This window comes from Sarcophilus harrisii, chromosome 4 (assembly GCF_902635505.1).
Source record: "Sarcophilus harrisii chromosome 4, mSarHar1.11, whole genome shotgun sequence".
NCBI lineage: Eukaryota > Metazoa > Chordata > Mammalia > Dasyuromorphia > Dasyuridae > Sarcophilus > Sarcophilus harrisii.
This window is the reverse complement of record NC_045429.1, coordinates 265,977,274-265,999,401: the sequence shown is the minus strand read 5'-3', so window position 1 is coordinate 265,999,401 and position 22,128 is coordinate 265,977,274. Positions and strand designations below refer to the sequence as shown.

General features: G+C 35.0%; 1 protein-coding gene across 3 annotated transcripts in view; it reads right to left on the bottom strand.

The window, feature by feature from the left end:
* The window catches only part of CLIC5 (chloride intracellular channel 5), a 183,348-nt gene that overhangs the window by 38,189 nt on the left and 123,031 nt on the right, over window positions 1-22,128 (bottom strand). For all 3 annotated transcript variants that reach the window (XM_031964756.1, XM_031964757.1, XM_031964758.1), the window contains exons 2-4: window positions 20,145-20,254; window positions 13,549-13,674; window positions 7,653-7,759 (exon numbers count right to left, since the gene is read on the bottom strand). In XM_031964756.1, the coding sequence (XP_031820616.1) occupies window positions 7,653-7,759; window positions 13,549-13,674; window positions 20,145-20,254 (343 nt within the window). The remainder of the gene's footprint in view (window positions 1-7,652; window positions 7,760-13,548; window positions 13,675-20,144; window positions 20,255-22,128) is intronic.

Genomic DNA, 22,128 nt, shown 5'->3' with positions numbered 1-22,128 from the left:
ACTGAGCCATCTAGTGCCCCTAAACTTATACTATATGTATAATAAAAGAGGAAGAGAGGAGCAAGAAGAACCTGGAGAGTAGGGGAAACTAAGCAAGGCTCAGACAGTAAATTGGCACAGTTGAACTAGCATCAAAAAAAGACTTCCCAAGTTGAAATCTGCCCTTAGCCACTTCCCCGCTATGTGACCCTGGGCAAATCACTTCATCTTTTTTGCCTCAGTTTTCTTATCTGTAAAATGAGCTGGTGAAGGAGATGGCAAATCAGTCCAGTATCTTTGCCAAGAAAAACCCACAAAAAGGGGTCACAGAGTTGAGCATGACTGAAAATTACTGAACAACAACCATCATTATTTCCAGGCCTCCATTCTTTTATATTAAATAGCCCCAGAGTTCTAATGGAGATAGACAAATAAATTTTTCCTTATATTTTACACACAGAACACATAGAGGCATGATGACAACAAGGAAAGTTTCTTTCCATCAATATGCCTTTCCCTAAAACCCTGGGGCACCAACATAGGTAATTTGGGGGATGGGGTGCTGGGGAGAAGGGAAAGGAGAAAAACTTCCTGCCCAAGTCTTGAGCTTTGGCTTCCTCTTCTGGCCAATGGGGACAAATATTTATATCACTGAGATACTATCAAGAAAATTGGCTTCCTTTGCATATATAGATAGATAGTTAGATATACAAACATATATACAAATATATGTATGTGTATATATGTATATATACAGGTATACACACGTTCCTTTGTATATGGTTCATGGAGGTAAAAGCCAAGATAGCTACTATAAGAATGAGGAAGAGGAGGAAGATGGCAAAGTCAGGCTAAAATACAGAAAAGAAGAGTACTAAGAACTTGGGATGGGCAGAAATCACACAAAACTTAGAAGAAAAAGAAGAAATAAAAACACTCCTACACACCCACATCCACACAGAAAACTTCAGCAGGAGTAGAATTGTAGAGTTGGAATATGCTGAGCCTAAACTAGGAGAGGCAAGGGAAAAGGTGAATGTCATTATTCTATTGCAAAGGAAAATATGAACTAAAATGAAATATGGAGGAGAATGAGAAATTAGAGCAGGCTCTAAGAAGTGAAGGGAAAAGAAGGGTTAGGGCAATAAATGGTGGGGGGGAGGGAGTATTTGTATAGTTTATCTTCAATAAGGGCTAGAGGAGGTGAAACAAAAGGAAAGAAAAGAAAACTTAAAAGTAGATTAGTACAATCAAAAGAGCTCTTGTATTTGGCATTGGGCATCCTGGATTCGAATCTTGATTTTGTCACTTGCTACCTGTGTGACCTGGATTCTCAGTTTCTTTATCTGCAAAATGAGGGGATTGAACTAGATTGCTTCTGAGGGCTTCTTTAAATCTATGTTTCTAAGAGTTTCTGAGAGTGATGGGGACATGGGAAAGTTTCTTTAAAAGAAATGTGTTGGGAGGGATTCATTGGCAGAGAAGGAATAACTTCCTAGTTAGAGATTCTTTGGCGAAACCCTTAATTATTATAATTTAATTGTAATGTATCCAAAGGACATACTTATGGTCACTGAAATTCTGAGAACTGAGGACTTTATGAATTTCAAGATCAGGATGGGGAAAAAAAAAAAAAAAGATTTACAAGCATTTCTCACACTTACAGAGGATTTTGCTCCTGGAAATGGTGCTTGCTATAAAAACCAAATTTGACTTTTCCATAAAAATGATAAAATATTAGGGGGGGCCTACTCCTGACACCTACCTTTTTATAGAAATAATTATAACTATTTAATCAACAATAAAACTTTTCAAAGTATCTGCAAATCAATAAAACAGGTCAATATAGTAACATCATATAAAATTATATTAATATTTTTATTTTAAAGATGAAAGTAAGGAAGACATGGGGAGAGATGGAAAGTCAGGGTAACATCAGGGAAATTTATCTCCATATCTATCTTGATTTCAGGCACAGATGTATGGAGGAATGCAACTTGAGTGAAGGAGGGGACACATACTTTTGGATGAAAATTTCCCATTTAACCAGGAAGCATGAGGACATAGCAAAACCCAGGTGTCAGAATCCTGGTATCATATTTTGCCTATGCTGCTGCAACCCTGAGAAGTAATGGAAGTTTCCATAGGCATTCTAATATTAGCACAGGTAATGAGGATTGTCCAATAGTTTTCTGAGAGTAGCTCCAGTTTTACTGGGAACCAAGATATTTAAGACCAGATACTAAATCTTACAGTCTTGTGACCCAGTTCTTATCTAAAGAGACTATAGCAATTGGAGAAATGGATAATAATCCCAAGAGAAGCTTTCCTGCCTTGGGTGGGACAGGGGGAAGTATGCACCTGGGATTGAATGAAAAATAATGATTTTTCTTTTTATACCCTTTTTAGTTTAATTCAATTAAAGTGCTACAGGAGTAATGATCTTTTTAATAGAAATTATTCATCGACAGCTTATAGTGAAAGAAGGAAATAACCAATAGGTGGAAGAACAAACCAAGAGACCAACACACATAAATTCTAGAGCAGGGGTCCTGAAACTATGGCCCACAGACCAGATGCAGCAGCTGAGGACGTTTATCCCCCTCACCCAGGGCTATGAAGTTTCTTTATTTAAAGGCCCACAAAACAAAGTTTTTGTTTTTACTATAGTCCAGCCCTCCAACAGTCTGAAGGACAGTGAACTGGCCCCCTATTTAAAAAGCTTGAGGACCCCTGCGTTTAGAGATTGGTATCTGCGTCTAGAGATTGGTATCAGAACCTGACGTGATCTGAAACAGGGGCCACTGCATGAGTGATAGTCATCTGCCTTTAGGATTCTGATTGAGAGGAGAAGGCAGCTTGATTGGAATATTGCCAGTGATTTGCCATTAGACTTCCATGACTGAGGAGAGAGTCAGGTTGAGGACTTTGTATAGCTCTAACTCACTTAAATCTAGGGATTTAAGGGAATTGTAAGGAAATTTAAGGGAAGACATCACCCTTTGTAATGTCACTGGTCTTCTTTAAGAACAAAGGAACAACAATAACAACTCTTCCATTTACAATCAGTTGCCAAGTCTTATGGATTTTAACACCACAATATTGTGAGAGTTCTCTCTATTTTCGCACCCAGCACTCTACCATCATTTTTTACTTGGAATTTTGCAGAACCCTCCTAATTAGTACCCTTGACTCCAGTCTCTAATTCCTTCTCCTCTTTCTAATTCAAACTCCATATTGCCACTAAATTTACATTCCTAAAACACAGATATTTGCTGAACAAGTTGAACAAATATCTTTATAGAATCTAGTAGGGAATGTAGCAGAAAAATAAGACAAATATACAATTAACATTAATACAAAGCAGGATATGATAAATGCATTAAGGAAATAAATGCTTTGGACATTACAATATTGTCTTCAATTAGGGATATCAAGGGAAAACATCATGAAGAAAATGGAATGTGATCTAAGCTTTCAAGATTGGTTAGAATTACAATAAAGATTGAAAGGAGGACACTGATGATAGAGATAATAGCATGAGTCCCACAAAAGAGTGGGGAGTGTCAGAGGGACAGAGTAGTAGATCCATTCTGGTAGGAACAAAATGTAATAGAATTATGATAGATACAGATAGAAAAAGAAGCTGATATTAGGATATGAATATAACAGAAGCTCAAAATTCAACAAGGAGCTTCAACTTAAATTCATCATGAGATAAGGAGTCATTGAAAAACTTTGAGCAGAGGAATGACTGCACTTTGGACAAGGTTTTTAAACTCTTTGTCTTAATTTCCTCATCTCTAAAGAAAATAATGAGAGGCAGCCATTGATTTGGTGGGTTGAGCATTGGATGAGAGTCAGGAAAACCTGAGTTCAAATCCAGCCTCAAATTCTTATTAGCTACGTGACTCTGGGCAAGTCACTTAAATCTCCATTTCTCTTAATCCACTGGAGAAAGAAATGGAAAACCACTCTAGTATCTTTGCCAAGAAATGTGCCAAACACAGTCACAAACAATCAGACACAACTGAAAAACAACTGAACAAAAATTCTTCACAACATATAAAGTAGATAGTTGAGAATTATTAGCTCATTTTAACCATTAGATGAGCCAATTCCCTTCTTATAAACCTTTAATGACTCCCTATGGCCTAGCAGGGGTCCTCAAACTATGGCCTTGAGCCAGATGCAGCAGCTGAGGACATTTATCCCCCTCACCCAGGGCTATGAAGTTTCTTTATTTAAAGGCCCACAAAATAAAGTTTCTGTTTTTACTATAGTCCAGCCCTCCAACAGTCTGAGGGACAGTGAACTGGCCCCCTACTTAAAAAGTTTGAGGACCCCTCGTAAAGCAAAGGTTTTTAACCTAGGGTCAACAAACTCAAGAGTGTTCATGAACTTAAATGGGGGGGGTGGGAATTACATTTTTATTTTTCATAATCTTTAAATATAAGTAAGCATTTCCTTTAATTATTTAAAGATATTATCTTGAGTCCATAGTTTCATCAAACTTGTTAAAGGAGTCCATTACACAAAAATGTTCTCCCTGACCCAGAGGACAAAGTCAAATATCTTCACTAGTATTCAAATCTATCCCCACCTTATCTTTCCAATCTTATCTCCTACTTCCCATTTTCCAAAACACTTTCTTTTGTTTTGTCCAACCAGTTTAGCCCTGCCTTTGCATCCTCTTTACCCTTCCCCTTCTAAATTATTCTCACTTCTGGGTTTTTCTTCTCTCTCACTCCCTCACTTTTGGGTTTTTCTTTACACTCTCACGCCCATTTCTTTATACCTTCCACCTTCTTTGGTATCTACCTGAATCCAAATCCTTCAGAACATAGGCCAAAGTTCTGCTATATTAAGCTTTGCCTGACTAGCTTTCTCTGCACCAAGTCCTCCAAGAACTCCTATAGCACTCAATGTGTATTTCATTGACTGTCTTGTAATAAGAATTATCTTCTTATGAACATCACCTCTCTCTAATTACATTGTGAGCTCCTTGAGGGACAGTGTCCTGTACACTTCCTTGAATATGACAAAATGCTTTGAGCATAGTGGTTAGTAAATATATGCTAATTGATAGATTGTGCCAAAATGCTCTTCCATTGAGTGTTTCCCTGGGAACAGGATGAGATAACAGAAATATCCATTGTGGAAAGAAAGGAGAGAAGGAAACTCTAAACAGGTATGGAAATAAAAATGATCCATGGAGACTTCTTATAGATGGAGAGGACCTCAGAGAACAGGCTCATTTTACAGGTAAGGAAATTAAAGTTCAGAGAAAGGAAAAATTTGCTCAAAGTCACATGACTACTATGTGATAGAGCCAGAAAAATAATGGGTCAGCATGTAGTATTCCAGATAAATATCTTTCAAATGGTACAGACATTAAATTCAAACCTAGAGAAGCAAAAACAAAACAAAAAAAAAAAAAAAAAAACAAAAAACTTTCTTTTATTGTTATTGAGTCATTTTAGTCATGTCTGATTCTTCGTGACCCATTTGAAGATTTCCTTGGCCAAAGATACTAGAATAATTTGCTATTTAATTCTGAAGCTTATTTTATAGATGTGGAAACTGAACAAGTAAGTAACTTGCCCAGGATCACACAGCTAGTAAGTGTCTGAGGCCAGATTTGAACTCTTGAAAATGAATCTTTCTGATTCCACTGAGACACCTTTCAGCATGAGAGATCTCTAGCTATTGTATTAGCCATGAAGCTGACAGTAGAGACCAAGAGTCCTAGCATTACATTACATTTTTTCTGCCCTCATCTCTCATGTCATGATGGTTTCTCAATCCTTCCAAGAAACTCTAACCACATGGCATATGGTATAATGAATTTGGAGTTAAAAGACATGGGCTCAAATCCCAGGTCTACTTTGTGCCATCTTCAGTCGGCCATAACCATTCTGGGCTTCAAATCCAAGGATGTGCTGGAGCCAGCTTGCATAGGCTCTCAAAAGTTTGACTGTTAAATTTTCGGTGTGAACATTTACACCTCAGAAATCAGCAAAGGCTACAATACCAAATCAGGGCTCGACTACTGTTTTGTTGATTGTCTAAATTTAAGAAAGTGATGAAGAGAATGTAATAATGCAGATTAAACTTAAAACTGTCAGTGCTTATATTTTTTGTTTTATTCTGAAGTCAGTTACGAATTACCAATATATCCCTATAATCAAGTCTCTCACCTATAAAATGAAAAAATTAAATAAAAAACTGAGTCATTATATATATATATATATGCAGTTCTTAACAAAGTATGATGGCACAGTAAATACAGCACCTATGCTAGAATCTGAAAAATCTGAGTTCAAACCAGCCTCAGATACTAATTATGTGACCCTGAGAAACCACTTAAACCCAATTGCCTTAAAAAAAAGAAGCATGGCTCAAGGGCCCTCTGGGATTCTCTTAGACATGTTTCAAAGGATCAGTAAGATCAAAACTAATTTCATGGTAATTGTAAGATGTTATGTACATTTTTTACTCTCATTCTCTTCTAAGTATGCAGTAGAGTTTTGAAGAGGTTACATGACATGTGGATTAAAGATTTAGTTACAAGCATGAAGATTGAGTTAATATCTCATCTGTATAACTATATTTCTGCCATTAATCATCATACAGATTATATATATATATATATATATATATATATATATATATATATATATATATGGCTAAGTGATTTGCCAAGGTCACACAGCTAGTAAGTGATCTGAGGCCAGATTTAACTCTGGTCTTTCCAACTTCAGGACTGATGTGCTTTCCACTGCATCATCGAGCTGCCCCTAATCATCACACATCTTAGATGTTAATGTTTGGCTACAAACCCAAGTGATGCTAAAAATACTCAGTGTGGAATAATTTGTGAATCTCATGCTTGATTCCATAATAATTGGGTTTACTTTTGTACTGAGAGCATAAAAAACAATTTTAAAATTTATATTTACAAAAATATAAAACAGTGATAATTTTTACCATTTTTTGTCTTGGAAAATAGTTATTTTTTCATAAAAGCATATTATTTGTTTTGACACATAATGGATTTATTGTTATTTTTAATGAATTTATCAATTAATTTTATAAATATTTTAAAATTCATCAGTTTTAATTTCTAATATGATAGTGATAGATAAACAAACAAAAATTTGCTCAAATTTTTAAGAGAATAAAGCATTCCTGAGACCAAAAACATTTGAAAACTGCTAGGTTAGATAACTTCTAAGGATTCTTCCAGATCTAAAATATTCTTCTAAAAGAGACCATAATGAAAGCAAAATAGCTTCTTCAAACTACACTGTCTAACACATAATCAAGCTTACAAATTTAGCTACTCCCGAACATGAGAATCCTTAGCACTGTTCAAATATAACTGTGCAACAATGGACACTTGGGAACGAAGCTACATCCCTCTTTCATTTTACAGGTGAGGAAATTAAAGCTCTCAAGCTCAGCAATTTTAAAAATAAGCTTAGAGTATCTACAATAGGGTCTCACTGACAATTTCCTTATCTGTGGCAATGGTGGAAGTGTGCAAAAGCAAAGAGAAGCTTCAATACCAGATGACATTTGACTGTAGATTTCATAAATGGTGATGAGAAGAAATAAAGATTGTGTGATGCATGCAAGACAGCGGGGTCCTGGGTCTGGGTATTACTCACAGGCATTATCTTGTTGCTTTGTGTTCTTAATGTATGCAGAGAACTTGGAGAAGATATCAATCCCAGCTGTGTTGGATTCCCTGTGTCTAGCAGCCAGTTTGGGATACCTGAAATGGAAGAAGATGGGACCGTAAATGGTTGTTTCTGATGAAAGAAAGGAGAACATAATTATCAACATCAGTGTTATTCAGCATTTTGGACCAGTAAATTACTTTAAAACGGTTTTTCTTTTCACAAATTGGACATGTAATAGATGAGATGAAATGGCTAGCCACAGTTGAGAGATAGACAAAGAGATTTGTCCAGCATGAAAGAGCATAACTTAGTAGTAAAACTGGTATCTAGACTCATGGTTTGTAGCCTATGTAGGAGCTGATAAAAGTAGAATTTTTATTTTCCAAAGGGAAAAAAATCACAAAGTAGCCCATTAGAATTGTTTCTTAGAAATTTAAGAGTATCAAAGCCAGAAGGCACTTAGAAAATGAAATGTTATAACATTTCAGAGAATGTCAGAGTTGGAAGAGAACTTAAAATATAGAATATTGGAGCAAAGGACATGGAATGTCAAAGTTGGATGAGACTTTAGAGATCATCTAGCCCAACAAATTCATTTTGGAGAGGAGGAAACTGAGGCTAGTTTTTGGATGATAATCTGTCCTCCTCCAGCTTTCCTTGACTCTTTGTGGCTCTACGTGGGATTTCCTTGGCAAAGATACTGAAGTAGTTTGCTGTTTCCTTCTCCAGATCATTTAATAGATGAGGAAACTGAGGCAAAGAGAGGCAGATGACTTGTTTTGAGTTATACATATGTCTGTTATATATATGTCTGAGACTAGATTTGAACTCATTTACATAGTTCTGACTCTAGTATAGATCCTCAACAACTCATACCTAGACTATTACAAAAGATTTTTAATCAAAAATTCTTGTCCCATTCCAATTGATCCTCAGGCACTTTGAGCAAAGTGACCAGCTGGATTCAGAAAAAGATGCTTTTACCTCTGAGTGGCTGGACAGTTGAGTGTTAGTTACTCTAGATTCTATATGTGCTGCTCTGCTCACTTCTCATTCTGTCTTTATTATGTTGTAAAGAATAGAGCTCTGTATTTATATATTTATATATATCTGACTTTAGTCAGGACACCTGAATCTGAATCCTGCTTCAGATACTTGCTTACAGATGTATGACCCTGTACAAGCCACTTCACCTCTGTTTGCCTCATTTTCTTCAATATAAAATGGGGATCATTAAAAGCTCCTACTTCTCAGTTGTCTTGAGGATCATATAAGATAATAATTGTAAAGCATGTACCTGTCACATGATAAGCATTATATAAATGTTAGCCATTATTCGTATTTTCTCACTTTGCAATCTTTATTTTAATGCATTATTTATTTTTAACATCCTTTTTTTAAAAAATTGAATTCCAAATTATTTTCCTCCTTTTCCCCTTTCCCCACTTATTGAGATAGCAAGCAATATGAAATCAGTTCTACAGATGAAATCATGCAAAACATTTCCATATTAGCCATGTTGTTTTTATTGCTTTTTTTTAAAAAAAAAAAAAGCAATAAAAATAGAGAAAATGGAAAACTCAGACTTCAGTTTGTATTAGAGTTCATTTCTTTTCTCTCTGGAGATAGATACAATTTTTTATTGTGAGTTCTTTGGAAATGTCTTGGATCATTGTATTGATCAGATTACATACGTTTCACAGTTGATCAATGTTGTACTATATTGCTGTAACTCTGTACAATCATTTCTTAGTTCTGCTTACATTACCGATTCATGTTTTCCCAGGTTTTTTTGAAACCATCCCCTTGTTATTTCTTAAAACACAATAGTAGTACATCACATCCATATACTACAACTTTTTCAGCCATTCCCCAGTTGATTAGCATTCCTTTATTTTCCAATTCTTTGCTACCACAAGAAAGCTGCTATAAATAATTTTGTGTATATAGATCCTTTCCACTTTCCTTTGATCTCTTTGGGATGCAGATCTACTAGTAGTATTTCTGGACTAAAGGGTTTCCATAGTTTTATAACCATTTGGGCATAATTCCAAATTATTTTCCAGAATGATTGGACTAGTTCCTGACTCCACAATGTATTAATGTCCCCATTTTTCCACACCCCCTCCAGCATTTGTCATTTTCCTTTTCTTTCATGTTAGACAGTTTAATAAGTATGAAGTGGCACATCAGATTTTTAATTTTAATTTGTGTTTCATCAGTCAATAGTGATTTAAACCATATGTATATGTGTGTGTGTGTGTGTGAGAATGATTATTGATAGCTTTGATTTCTTCTTCTGCAAACTGCTTGGTTACATCCTAGCCATTTCTCAATTGGGGAATGCTTCTTATTTTTTATAAATCTGACTCATTTTCCTATATATTTGAAATATATATTTCCTATATATTTGAAAAATAAAACTTTTAAAAGAAAAATTTACCATAAAAATTATTTCTTAGTATCATGTTTCCCTTTTAATTTTGGCTTCATTGGTTTTGTTGTGCAGAAAACTTTTTAATTATATATAATCAAAATTATTCATTATATTTCTCCAATCATTGTTATTTGCACATATGCCATTTAGTATCTTTTCAGATGTATTTGACTTATTTTCTATTTAATCAACTAGACTATAGACAGGGATAATGTTTTAATACACCTATGTATTCTCCACAGCACCTAGCACAATGATCAATAAATACTTTTTGATTGATGTAAACTGAATATTTTAAAGTTAATTCCTTGGCAATTAGCATCACCAACTGTTAACCTGACTGGTGGTCTTTCACCACCTGACTGGTGGTCTTTCACAACCTTACTGGTGGTCTTTCACTAATATGAGTTATACACAGATAAGAAAACTGAAAAAAATATACAAAATAATTGTGGGGAAAGTGTGGAAGTCTGAAGAGGACTAACAATCATGAGAGTAAGAAAAGAAGTTCTGAAAGGAACTAAGTATTAACAGAGATATAGATGAGGAGGGAAAGCATTACATAATTGAATGTTATGCATGGAGAAAGCACACATTTTGATGAACTGGAGACTACCCCCAGTGACCACTCAACTCTGAAAATATATGTAGGTCATCAGACCCTTACAACTAGATGCTTCTCTCCAAGGTATAAGAAAAGAACTTCTCTCCTGAGCCACTGATCAGAGCCCCTGACCAGAGGTATTCATATAAAGAACTAGCAGGAAAGGAAAATCCCAGACAGTTGTGATTAAAGATGTTCTTAGTTTCACATGTTGGGAGTGATTTTTATGTCTACCATTAACATTTCAAATAATTCTCTTAAATACCAGCAGAAGGAACATTGGATTGGTTGCTTATTGTACTGATCTGGATCTAGAATTTCCTTTGAATATAGGACACATCATAAAAATTAGATTTCTCAAGAAAAAAAATCTAAGATTAAAAAGTGAAAATTCTGAACAAAATATTTATTATGAATTTTTTTTAGAGATTTCTTCATTCAAATTCTTAATTTGTCCTTTTATTGTTATCAATTGCTTTCTTCATTTTATCCTTTTCATTGTTCTCTTACTAATGACATGATCTTAGGACATACTTGTATTTATAAAGTAGACATAGGGGAAAATTTGTAACCTATAATAAAGACCAGTTAGGAATATCCCCAAAATGGAGAAAGCAAATGGTCTGGTGAAAAGAAAATGCAATTTGGAGTTAGAGAATTTTCACTCAAATTGCACTTTATCACTTATTATTTATTATTGACCTACAGAAAGTCACTTAACCAACTGAAATTCAGGATTCTCATCTCTAAAATGAAGAAGAAACTTGCATTGGATGCCTTAGAAGTCTCTTTCAGCTCTAGATCTATGATCTTCTGATCCCACATATGGTAAAACTATCTAAGATGGCGGGGTGCATCAAGAATGATATCTTTGGGGTCTTGGCAACCAATGGAAGACAGAGTCATTGACAATACAATGGATTACCTCTATGAGCTGAGGAACTATATGTGCAATAGAACCTGCTACCAATCTCTACCTATGAGTGAATGGGCAGGCATTACAAATCCTTCCATGTTATATTGAGAGGGACAGTTTTCTTGCCAGTACATAGACATCCTTTGGGGGTCCTTATGCAAAAATGGTGGCCACATTATTGGAGGTATGAGAGCGCAAGTATGACTTAGGGCTTAGGATGAAAAATCTGAGCTTAAAAAGTACCTTGTGAGAGAGTAGGGAACGAAGCTACAAAGAACCTCACAATCCATTTTGTTCAATTTTCTCATTTATAGATGAGGGGACTGAAGTCAGGAGAGATTAATGATTTGCTGTAGGTCACACAGATAAAAGTGACAGCTGGGATTTAAAGCCACGGCCTCTAACTCCAAATCCAGAACAAATCTTTCCATTATACCATGGCTTCTCACTGCACCACTGGATTCCTGATACCTATTTTTCTCTCTCCTCTCCACTCTAAAATGCATAGATCTTTAATTCAAGTGTTATGGAGCATAATTATGACTTAAATATATGTCAAGTCAGCTATGAGTTTTAATAATGTATGTGACATAATTTCACCCACCCAGAGACCCTAAATATAGATAGATATTATTATCCAGTCCATCTCTCTCTCTCTCTCATTCTCTCTCTCTCTCTCACACACACACACACACACACACACACACACACACACACTCTGTGACACTTTCACTTATCTGCTATACTAGTGAACTAGTTCTTTACTGCATAGGACATCATGTGTGTGTGTGTGTGTGTGTGTTGTGTGTGCAAATTGCCTCCACTGATAAAAGGTAAGCCATTTGAACTTACTAGTTCAAAAGAACTGATTACTAAATTTTCAGTGTGAGCATTTACTAGCAGAAAATTAATAATGGTAATAATAATAGCTCACAATTTTATATGCCCCTTACTATGTACCAGGCACTATGCTAATTGCATTACAATTATTATCTAATTTGATCCTCATAAGAATCCTAGGAACTAAATACTATTATTATCCTCATTTTACAGAGAAGGAAATGAAGGCAAAGAAATTAAGTGATAGTGTGTCTGAGGCCAGATCCGAACTCAGATCTTTCCAAATCCAGACCTGAGGCTTGATTTATTGTTTTATTGATCATCTAGACATGAGAAAGTGATGGTGAAATTTTAATAATGCTAATTAAAACTAAAAGTGTTCCATGTGTATATTTTAAGGGGAAATAGAGCTAAATTATTAAATATTTACTAGCATTTATTTAAATATTTCTTTAATTTTGGACAGGCCCCCATATATTTCTTCATTGTGGTCACCTGTAAAGCCAACCAAAGGCAAAGCTAGTCCTCTTTTGTCCCCTTAATCAAATGTGATTGCCCAAAGCCCTAAAAGAGTAAATCTTGAAGTGAAAAATAAAAAATGAAGACAAGAACTCAGAAATAGAATATCCTCAAGTATCAGAATCACAGAGACTCAACTGGTGCTATTTAGAGCTGCTGGAGGGAACATAGCCATCATGACACACTATGGGTATTTGTATATTAAACATTTTAATCTCTAGGTGTGGTATGAAAGCATTTGTTTCCCATTAATGGAATCTTGGTATCAAGAGTGAATGAGGTAGGTCAGTCCCCTACTTTCCCTAAGTGGAAGATGGAAGACTCAAGTCAAGAAGGGGTATTTATACCATAAACCTTCTTTGTGTCTAAGCCTTTTTGGCACCTGATAGATTTCTCTATAAAATTTAAGTTTTCTCTGAGAAGACTCCAATTATTGCACTCTTTTGACCAAACTAAACTTGATGAACACACTTTTACAAATCAGACACATAATATTTTCTGATCCCAGTATAGTTTCTCCTCACCCCAATATTTCATAAGCCCCAAAAAATAAATACTCCCTTACTTTTGTGGAGTCAAGGTTTCCTCCAAGAACTCTTCAATCTTGTTGACATCAGTTTTAACATCCCCGTTGAATGTCAGAAATGGTGGATGGGTCCCAGGGGCCAGGTTATGCAGATCAGCGGGCTTTCTACAAAGAAAGTGAAAAGCAAGTGTTGGTTCATATTACCCTACTTAATGTTTCAGGAAAATTAAACTCAAACAGAGATCTGCTTCCTTAGTCACCTTGGGTGAATTCCCCATGTCAAACTTTTGGGAAGACATAGACAAGAGTCACATAGGATTAGTAGGCATGGATAAGTTGCAATCTGCATCCCTGGAAGGACCTCCTAAATTAATGAAATTTGAAACCTATTTAAATCTAATACCCGACTCTCTCATTCATAAAGACAAATCTGACCCTTCAATAAAGGCAGGTTTTATGTGAAAAAAAGAAAAATATTGAAAAAGGACAAGAAAAGGCTTAATAGGAAAGAAGGTAATGCGGTATAAAGTAGGCAATGGATAGGGTTAAGAGAGAAGAAACTTGGATTCCAGTCAGTGATTAACTATCAACTGATTATCCTGAGCTTACTACTTTACTTTTCTGAACTTCAATAAAATGATCAATAATATTTAAAAAATGATTGGTAAGTTCCTCTTTTAGCCCTCATACACTCTGGTTCCATAGTCTTGAATTTTACTGAAAGATAAAAAGCCCATACTTTGAGTCCTACTTGAAAAAAATGGGCAAGAACAATCCATAAATAGGTGATTAGCTATAAGCTTAGTTTAGTTATACCAATAGCTTATATATAACACCATATCTTTTGCTTTTAATAAGTTCTTTTGGAAATTAGCATAGTTTGGTAGCACAAATATCGTTTGCCTAACAAAAATATACTTAACAGAATAACTGAAAATAAGAAAAGTATGAATTGTGCAACAAATGCATCCTCAAAGAAAATTTTTCTCAGACACAGAGAATTTAAGATTCTTTGCTGACATTCTATATAAGATGAAGTGGTCCTACTATTCACTCTATAGCTAAATTCTGGTCACTTCTGATTCACAATGGTAAGACTACTACTGTGATATGTTAACAATCCCTAATAAAAATATCAGGCATTGGAGACCATTAGATAGAGAAAAAAAAAAAATCAACAGAGGCATATTAGACATTAGTTCACAAACTATATATCCCAACAGACTTTGAAGCAAACATCTATTAATAAACAATGAAAGGACATTTCAAATTTAGTTTCTTATGCTATTGTTTTTTCCCAACTAGGGATTATATATTCAACTCATCTGATGTTACTGGATAGAGATGTCTAAAAATGGCGTAGTAACTTAACAAAGAAATTATTTTGGGGTTTTTAAAAGTTGTTTCAAGAGTAGGTAGAGCTAAATATTTAATGATTATTACAACTTCAAGGAATTAATACCCAAGATAAATAGTCATACTGTAAGAGTACATAGTGTTATATAGTAATTGCATTTTTATTTTGTGACATACAGCACCATAGAATTTATTGTTGTTCTTCATCCTTCATTGTCAAAGAGATCCAATGACCTCATGAGAGTAATATCTTGACTTGTGGAGGAATTAAATTTAAGTGAAGCAGAGCTGCACAAAGTCATCAGCCTCATTTTCTCCTCCAAAGTCAACAGAATCCAATGGCAAGACAAATGTCAAGAAGACTGGTAATGACTCAGGATGCAATGAGACCATTGGATTTAGTGTTAGATCATCTTAAAGAACTCTTCATTTGTTGTTGAATCATTTCAATCTTGTATAATTTCTTGTGACCCCTTTGGGGTTTTCTTGGCAGAGTCTGGAGTACTTTGTCATTTCCTTCTCCAGCTCATTTTACAGATGAGGAAACTGAGACAAACAGGGAGAGGTATCTCGCACTGTGTCACACAGAGCTAATAAGTGTCTAAAGCTGGATTTGACCTTAGGTATTTCAGATTTCAGGCCCAGTGTTCTATCCATTATTCCATTTAGCTGCCCTTATTTCATTGTACAGGAGAAATTTTTATATAGAGTAAGGGAGTGACTTTCCCATGATCACACAATTAGTGATAAGAGAGGCAAAACTAGAACGCGGGGGGATCCCTTATTTCTCAGTGTAATGCCATTTTACCAGAAATGAAAGATTTGTAGCTAAGTCCAGTGGGTGGAGTCCTTTACCTGATGTTTAGATCAAAATCTGACACTAGTTTTATGACTCTGGAAAAGTTACTTAGTTTGTCTCTGTAAGCTTTGCTGTAAAATGGAAATAATAATGTCATATCACTCTTGTGAAAATCACATGAGATGATATTTGTAAAGCACTTTGCAAACCTAAAAGAACTATATAAATAAATGCTACTTAGCATTACAGTTATGGATACTGAAGAGCCTTCTTCACAAAGAAAAGGAATTAACATGAGTTTTGCTGCTCCAAAATTGCTCCATAAGGACCATAGGGCTTTTTAAATTAGCTGAAACTTTCCCTGTGTCATTTCCTTCATTAGGATGAACTTTTTAAAAACAAGAACTGCCTTACTTTTCTATTTGTACCACCAAAACTTAGCATGGTATTTTGTACATAGTAAGCACTTAATAAATCCTTTATTCATTTCTGACAGCAATTAAAAAAGAAAAAAATCAAGAAAGACGTTTTTCTGACATCTTAAATGAAAAGTACTTTTAATTCAGGGAAGCTAGGTCCACAATGGTGGACCACCACATCTGGAATTAGGAAGAGCCTCATTCAAATCCAGCCTGAATACTGCTTTACTGTGTAACTCTTGGCTTAAATCATTTAGTCCTGTTTGCCTCAGTTTTCTCACCTGTAAAATGAGCTAGAGAAGGAAATGGCATAGTGTTCCAGTATCTTTGCCAAGAAAACCCCCATTTGAGGTCACAAAGAGTCAGTCAGATATGACTAAAACAACCAAACAGCCATAAATAGCAACTTTTAATTAACAGCAAATAGCAATGTGACTGTATTAACTATCTGTGTACCATGACTGGTTATAAAAGACATGGTCAGCATAAGGGGAAAAAAAGCTGTGACAGGCCTGTGACAGTTTCTTGGTAATAAATAAGCACAATCAGCCTGAGCAGGTGAAAGTTGAAAAAGAAATAAAGAAACAGCATTAAACAAAGGAGAAATATTCCCCTAAAGTAAGAATTCTTACTTGGGATCCAGGAACTTGTTTTAAAAAATATTTTGATAACTATTCTGCAATACAATTAGTGGTTATTATTTTTTAATAGTACTATATATTTCATTTTATGCATTTAAAACTTTACGTGAGAAGAGGTTCACAGAATTCACCAGACTGCTAAAGGATCCATAATATAAAAAAGGGTGAGAATCCCTCCCCTATAGGAAAGAATAAGGTTAGAAAGAAGGGGAAATTCAATGTGAAGGATGTGAAGTTAGAGTTCCTCTTTAAATATACTCTTTGAAAAAGGGCCCTTTCTAGGGGCCTTGGCAATGGGGAAAGTAGTCGTGGAAGGGTTATGAAAATAAGAAGGGAGTAACTGGAATTAAGATCAACCTGAAGTTAAATTAAAATTGTAGAGAAATCAATTGGGAGGAGGGGAGTAGATTCTTGGGACAAGGGAGGAGGCAAGGAAGAATTTCAATTACATTGCTGTTCCCATACCATTCCTAAAACATACACACACTTACCAGCTGTGCTTTGTGGCACACCTTCCAAAAGCATTTAAAAAATCTCATTTACTTAGTTTCATTGTTTATTCTGTATGTGTTCCTCACTTCAGACAAATAAAAGGGCCTGTTTTAGTTTCATCTCCTTTTTTTTTTTTCCTGAGAGCTAACGATGTAAGGAAGCAGTTCTTGGATTCCTAGCAAGCAAGATGTAACACTGATCTTATTTTTCAATAATTAGTACTTTTTGCCCTGAAGGTCAAGAAATTAGGATTTTAGAGGGTGACTATATTGGGATTTTACAAGAAAGTTATAAGGAAGTTTACAAGGAAGGAAGCTGTGTTGTTTTCAGTTGTGTCCAACTCTTTGTGATCGCATTCAGGATTTTCTTGGCAAAAATAATAGGGTTATTTGCCACTTCCTCCTCAGGTTCATTTTTCAAATGAGGGAATTGAGGCAAACAGGGTTAAGTGACTTGCCCAGGAGCTTAGGAAATATCTGAGGGCAGATCTGAATTCATGAAGGTGAATCTTTCCGATTCCAGTCCTGATGCTGCCTAATGCTGGAGAAGAAAATAACAAGCCCCTCTAGTATCTCTGTGAAGAAAATCCCAAATGGGATCACACTAAGTAGTACACAATTGAAAAATGACTGAATAATCAATAATATCTACCTCCTAGAGCTGCTGTGAAGATCAAATGAGATAACAGATATAAAGTACTTTGCAAACCTAAAACTGTCATACAACTGCTAGATATTTGTTATTATCATCATTATTCTGAATCTTAATTAATAATGTAAAGGATTTGGATAAGCCAAAAAGACAGAGGACATTATTCTAGATGAGGGAAATAGTATGTGAAGGGAATGATCAAGAACAAGGGGTAGGCCGGACTAACTGAAGACATTCTCCTTTATGAGGAAAAACGCTAGGAGATTAGCTTGGAATCAATTAACTTAAGTCAGAGCCAGAATGTAGAAGGCCCTCAATGTCAGTATATAAAGCCTGGCAATAGGGAGCCATTGAAGGTTTCTGAGCATGACAAAGAAATGATGAAAATGACATTTTATGAGAATTACTCCTGCAGCAGCTTATAGAATAAAATATAGATGAAATTGAAAGTAGATTGGTCTTCTGCCTCCAATGGGAAAACTAATGTGCATTTGAAGAGATAAGACTTTGGATGTTAATGTGAAATGGAAGGAAAGGACTGAAGCGAGAGATACTCTGAAAGAAGAATGAACAAAACTTGCTTCAAAAGAGATATTAAAAAAAAAAAAAACTTTCTGTCAAGAGGCTGAGATGCTGTAGGACTGAAAGAAGACATAAATATAGGTGAATTTGTCAACAAATATTTATTAAGAACATACTATGTACCAAACACTGTTCTAAGTACAGTTTGGGGATTAAAAAAAAAAAGACAAAATACAGCTCTCCTATGTGTGTTTTTACTTATCCAGGAAGTTTTCAGTTTTATATCTCTACATTGTTATAGCAATTGTGAAGATGTATAATTGCAATTTCAGGGGTAAGGAAAGACGGGGATATGAAGGAGAAGGCAGAGGGGTTGGTATATGGGGCAATGAGATGGCTAGAAACCATCTGTGAACATGGAAGCATGAAAGAAGAGCCAATGCTTGAGATAGCATTTGTGGCCAGATACATGGTGAAAGCCTGGGGTAAGAGCCCTCAATGTAGTATGAAAATAAGGAATAACAGATGCAAGCAAGAATGGTGGTCTACAGAGATCTATATACTGAGTCAAATCAAGTCAACAAGAATATGTTGACAATGTGCCGGTCTAAGCTCTGATAACTGGAGATTGTGTGTGTTTGTGCAAAGGATAGGACTTGTGCCCTGGCTTAATCCACAAGAGAAAATATAATATCAGTATTAAGTAAGCAATGAGAATTTTAAGTCTGTCTAAATATAGCATATCTGAATTATGATTCCAAATTGAGATCATCTCTACGCTCCTGTTCATAAGGAGAGTCAGGAGATACACAGGGAAGGGTAGTTCAGTTTACAGAGCATTGAGTTTTAGGTGATTGTGGAAAATTCATGTAAAAAGTTTACTTAACAGATGGAAATTTGCAGTGAGAGATCAGGAGGTTAGTCAAGACAAAATATAATTCAACAATATATGTATAAGTATATATACATGTAAATGAATCCATGTGCACATGTATATATGTGCAAATAAACATGTATGCACACACATGTATCATATAAATATACCTATAGAGAGATATTTATATATCTATATCTATATATACCTTTGTGTATCTATATATATATACTTATATGTATGTATATATATATATATATACATATACCTACTTATATATTTATGTATATGCATGCCTGTATTTATATATATATATATTTATATACACATACATGTACATCCATATGTGTATATCTATATACATGTATATGAATGAATGAATGAAAGTAAGGATGTTAAGAATGAAAGCAAAAATAGATAAAAGGACCCTAAAAGAAAAGATGATCTCACTAGGAAAGGGGGTATACGAGAGAAAAGCAGAGAGCTAAGAACTGAGCCTTGATTGATGATTTCACTTCCATCCCCAAGTTAAGAAGGTGAATTACTAACAGACAAAAGAGTGTTCAACATAAACAGCTTAACTTTCTTCAAATCTGGTCTCCTATTAGAAAGTGCCTGAATGTCTTATAACCAGTAATCAAAATGTTTTTTTTTTTTTTTAAAATGACAGAAGTCACATCACATGGAGAAATTAGAGGGACCAACCCTTTGTCTCTAAATCCTAATTACCTATAGGGAATTTCAGTGACATAAAAAAGTAAGAGCATGGTTCTTTTAGTCCTGGAAATTCAAAGATTCCAACCTACTCCACCCCTTGAAATGTCCTAGGCTAAAGGCATCCCCATCTGGAACTGTGTGACTCTCCTAAGTGGTTCTGTTACCTTTTCAGGTCCACAGTGGTGACATTGAACACAACCCCTTTCAACCACAGGATCATGAAGAGACGCTGAGAGAATGGGCAGTTTCCAATGCTTTCACCATCTGATCCAGCCTATGAAAAAAAAAATGAAAGAATTTTTATTCATTTCAATCCAATAAACATTTATTAAGAAATGGAGGCAGTCTTTCAGGGGCTGGGAATACAAAGACAAAAATAATATTTTCTTGGTCCTTAAGATGGTAATAATCTATTGAGGGGTAATAGGGAATAATACATACATAAGGAAATAAATGCACAAAAAATACAAAAGAAAAATATATAAATACCTATATGCATACACATATAAATAAACATATATATATATATATGTATATCTCATATCACATGAAGAAATAAGAGGGTCCAATACTTTTTCTCTAAAAACTAATAATTTGTAGGGAATTCCAATGACATGAGAAAACAGCATGGTTCTCATAACCCTAGAGTGATGAGAGCAGCATCTGGACTAACTATGAAGGTAGGAGATAAAATGTCCTCTATGGGAGAATAGTAAGGTTGCAGATAGACCTTAAACTTAACCCTAAAGAATACTATTCATATTTAAATAGGTAGAGAGAACCTTAAATTGGACCCTAAAAAATACTATTTGTGTTTAAATAGACAAAAGGCAGATGGAAATATAGGCATTGAAACAGAACAACTTGAGCAATTGAACAAAAACTAGAACAATCAGGGCATCTGTCAGAAACAGTAAACAGAAACAACTGAAAAAAGCCACCATTCTGATTGGGGTATGTTATCTTGCTCACTCCCTAAATAAGAAATATTACTGAAAAGTCTCTTGGGTGTAGGAATAATACCTTCATAGTAGATAGCACTGTCTACAATAGCATTGTCTTTTTTATTTCACCTCAATTATCAGATTGGTAATAGTGAAGTATTTCAGGAAAATTAAGTTACTAGAAGGGAGAAAATGAGACAATGCTTACAAGCTATTTTAAAAAAAATAATCTCTTGGTGGTAAGAAGCTTAGCTAATGATAATGAATTATTTGACCATACCATAATGATATGTACCACCACCAATACTAGCAAGTACTTATACAAGCCAGTCGTTTTACATCTGTTACTTCATTTATCCTCACTACCCTGAGAGAGAGATACTACTATTCATATCTAATGATATGAATGAAAGGAGGGATTCATATCTTATCACATATCTAATAAGTCACATATCTAATAAGTATTTGATGTGTGATTTGAACTCAGCTTTTTCTAATCTGAGATTGAATACTGTAGTCTCTGTATCTCCAATTAAGAAAAGCAAAAAATGTCCTTCAAACTTATATGGTTCCTCCTTCTCACTCCACAATGACAGTGGAAGCATGTTGGCTGTTCAGTCCACATTGTCATGAAGGAAAACTATTTCAAAACCCTCTGACTGATAGAACACTTTCTGGGCCCAGCTCCTAAGTCAGTCTTGACTGAACAACACTGGAAAGAAATGAGAGCTCTTAATTCTAAGACCTTTATGAGATGACCTTCATCACTTATTAGGCATCCAACACACAATAGACACTGTTCACCTTTCCAGATCATTGCCTAGTACTCAGGAACACCCTCCTCCAATACTTTTTTGGTTTCTCCTGTTTCCCATTTAATTTCTCCATATACCTTTCACCTCCATACACAGCATTTAAAAGTTTAAAGATCACAGAGCTAGAGCTATAAGGGACACTACAGTCATGAAGTACAGCCCCTTCTTTTTACAAGTGAGAAAACTGAGGCTGACAGAAGTTAAGTGATTTGTCCAATAGTCATATGACTAGTTATCAGGAGCAGAATTTGAACCAGAATATCCTAACTCCAGTTGTATTAGAATTTTTGGTCTATGACCTTTAAAAAAACTACCCAGATCCTTTAGAGGCACACAACTCTTCTATTGATAGAAGGGACAATGATAAATGCCTAGGTTAAAATGTTTTT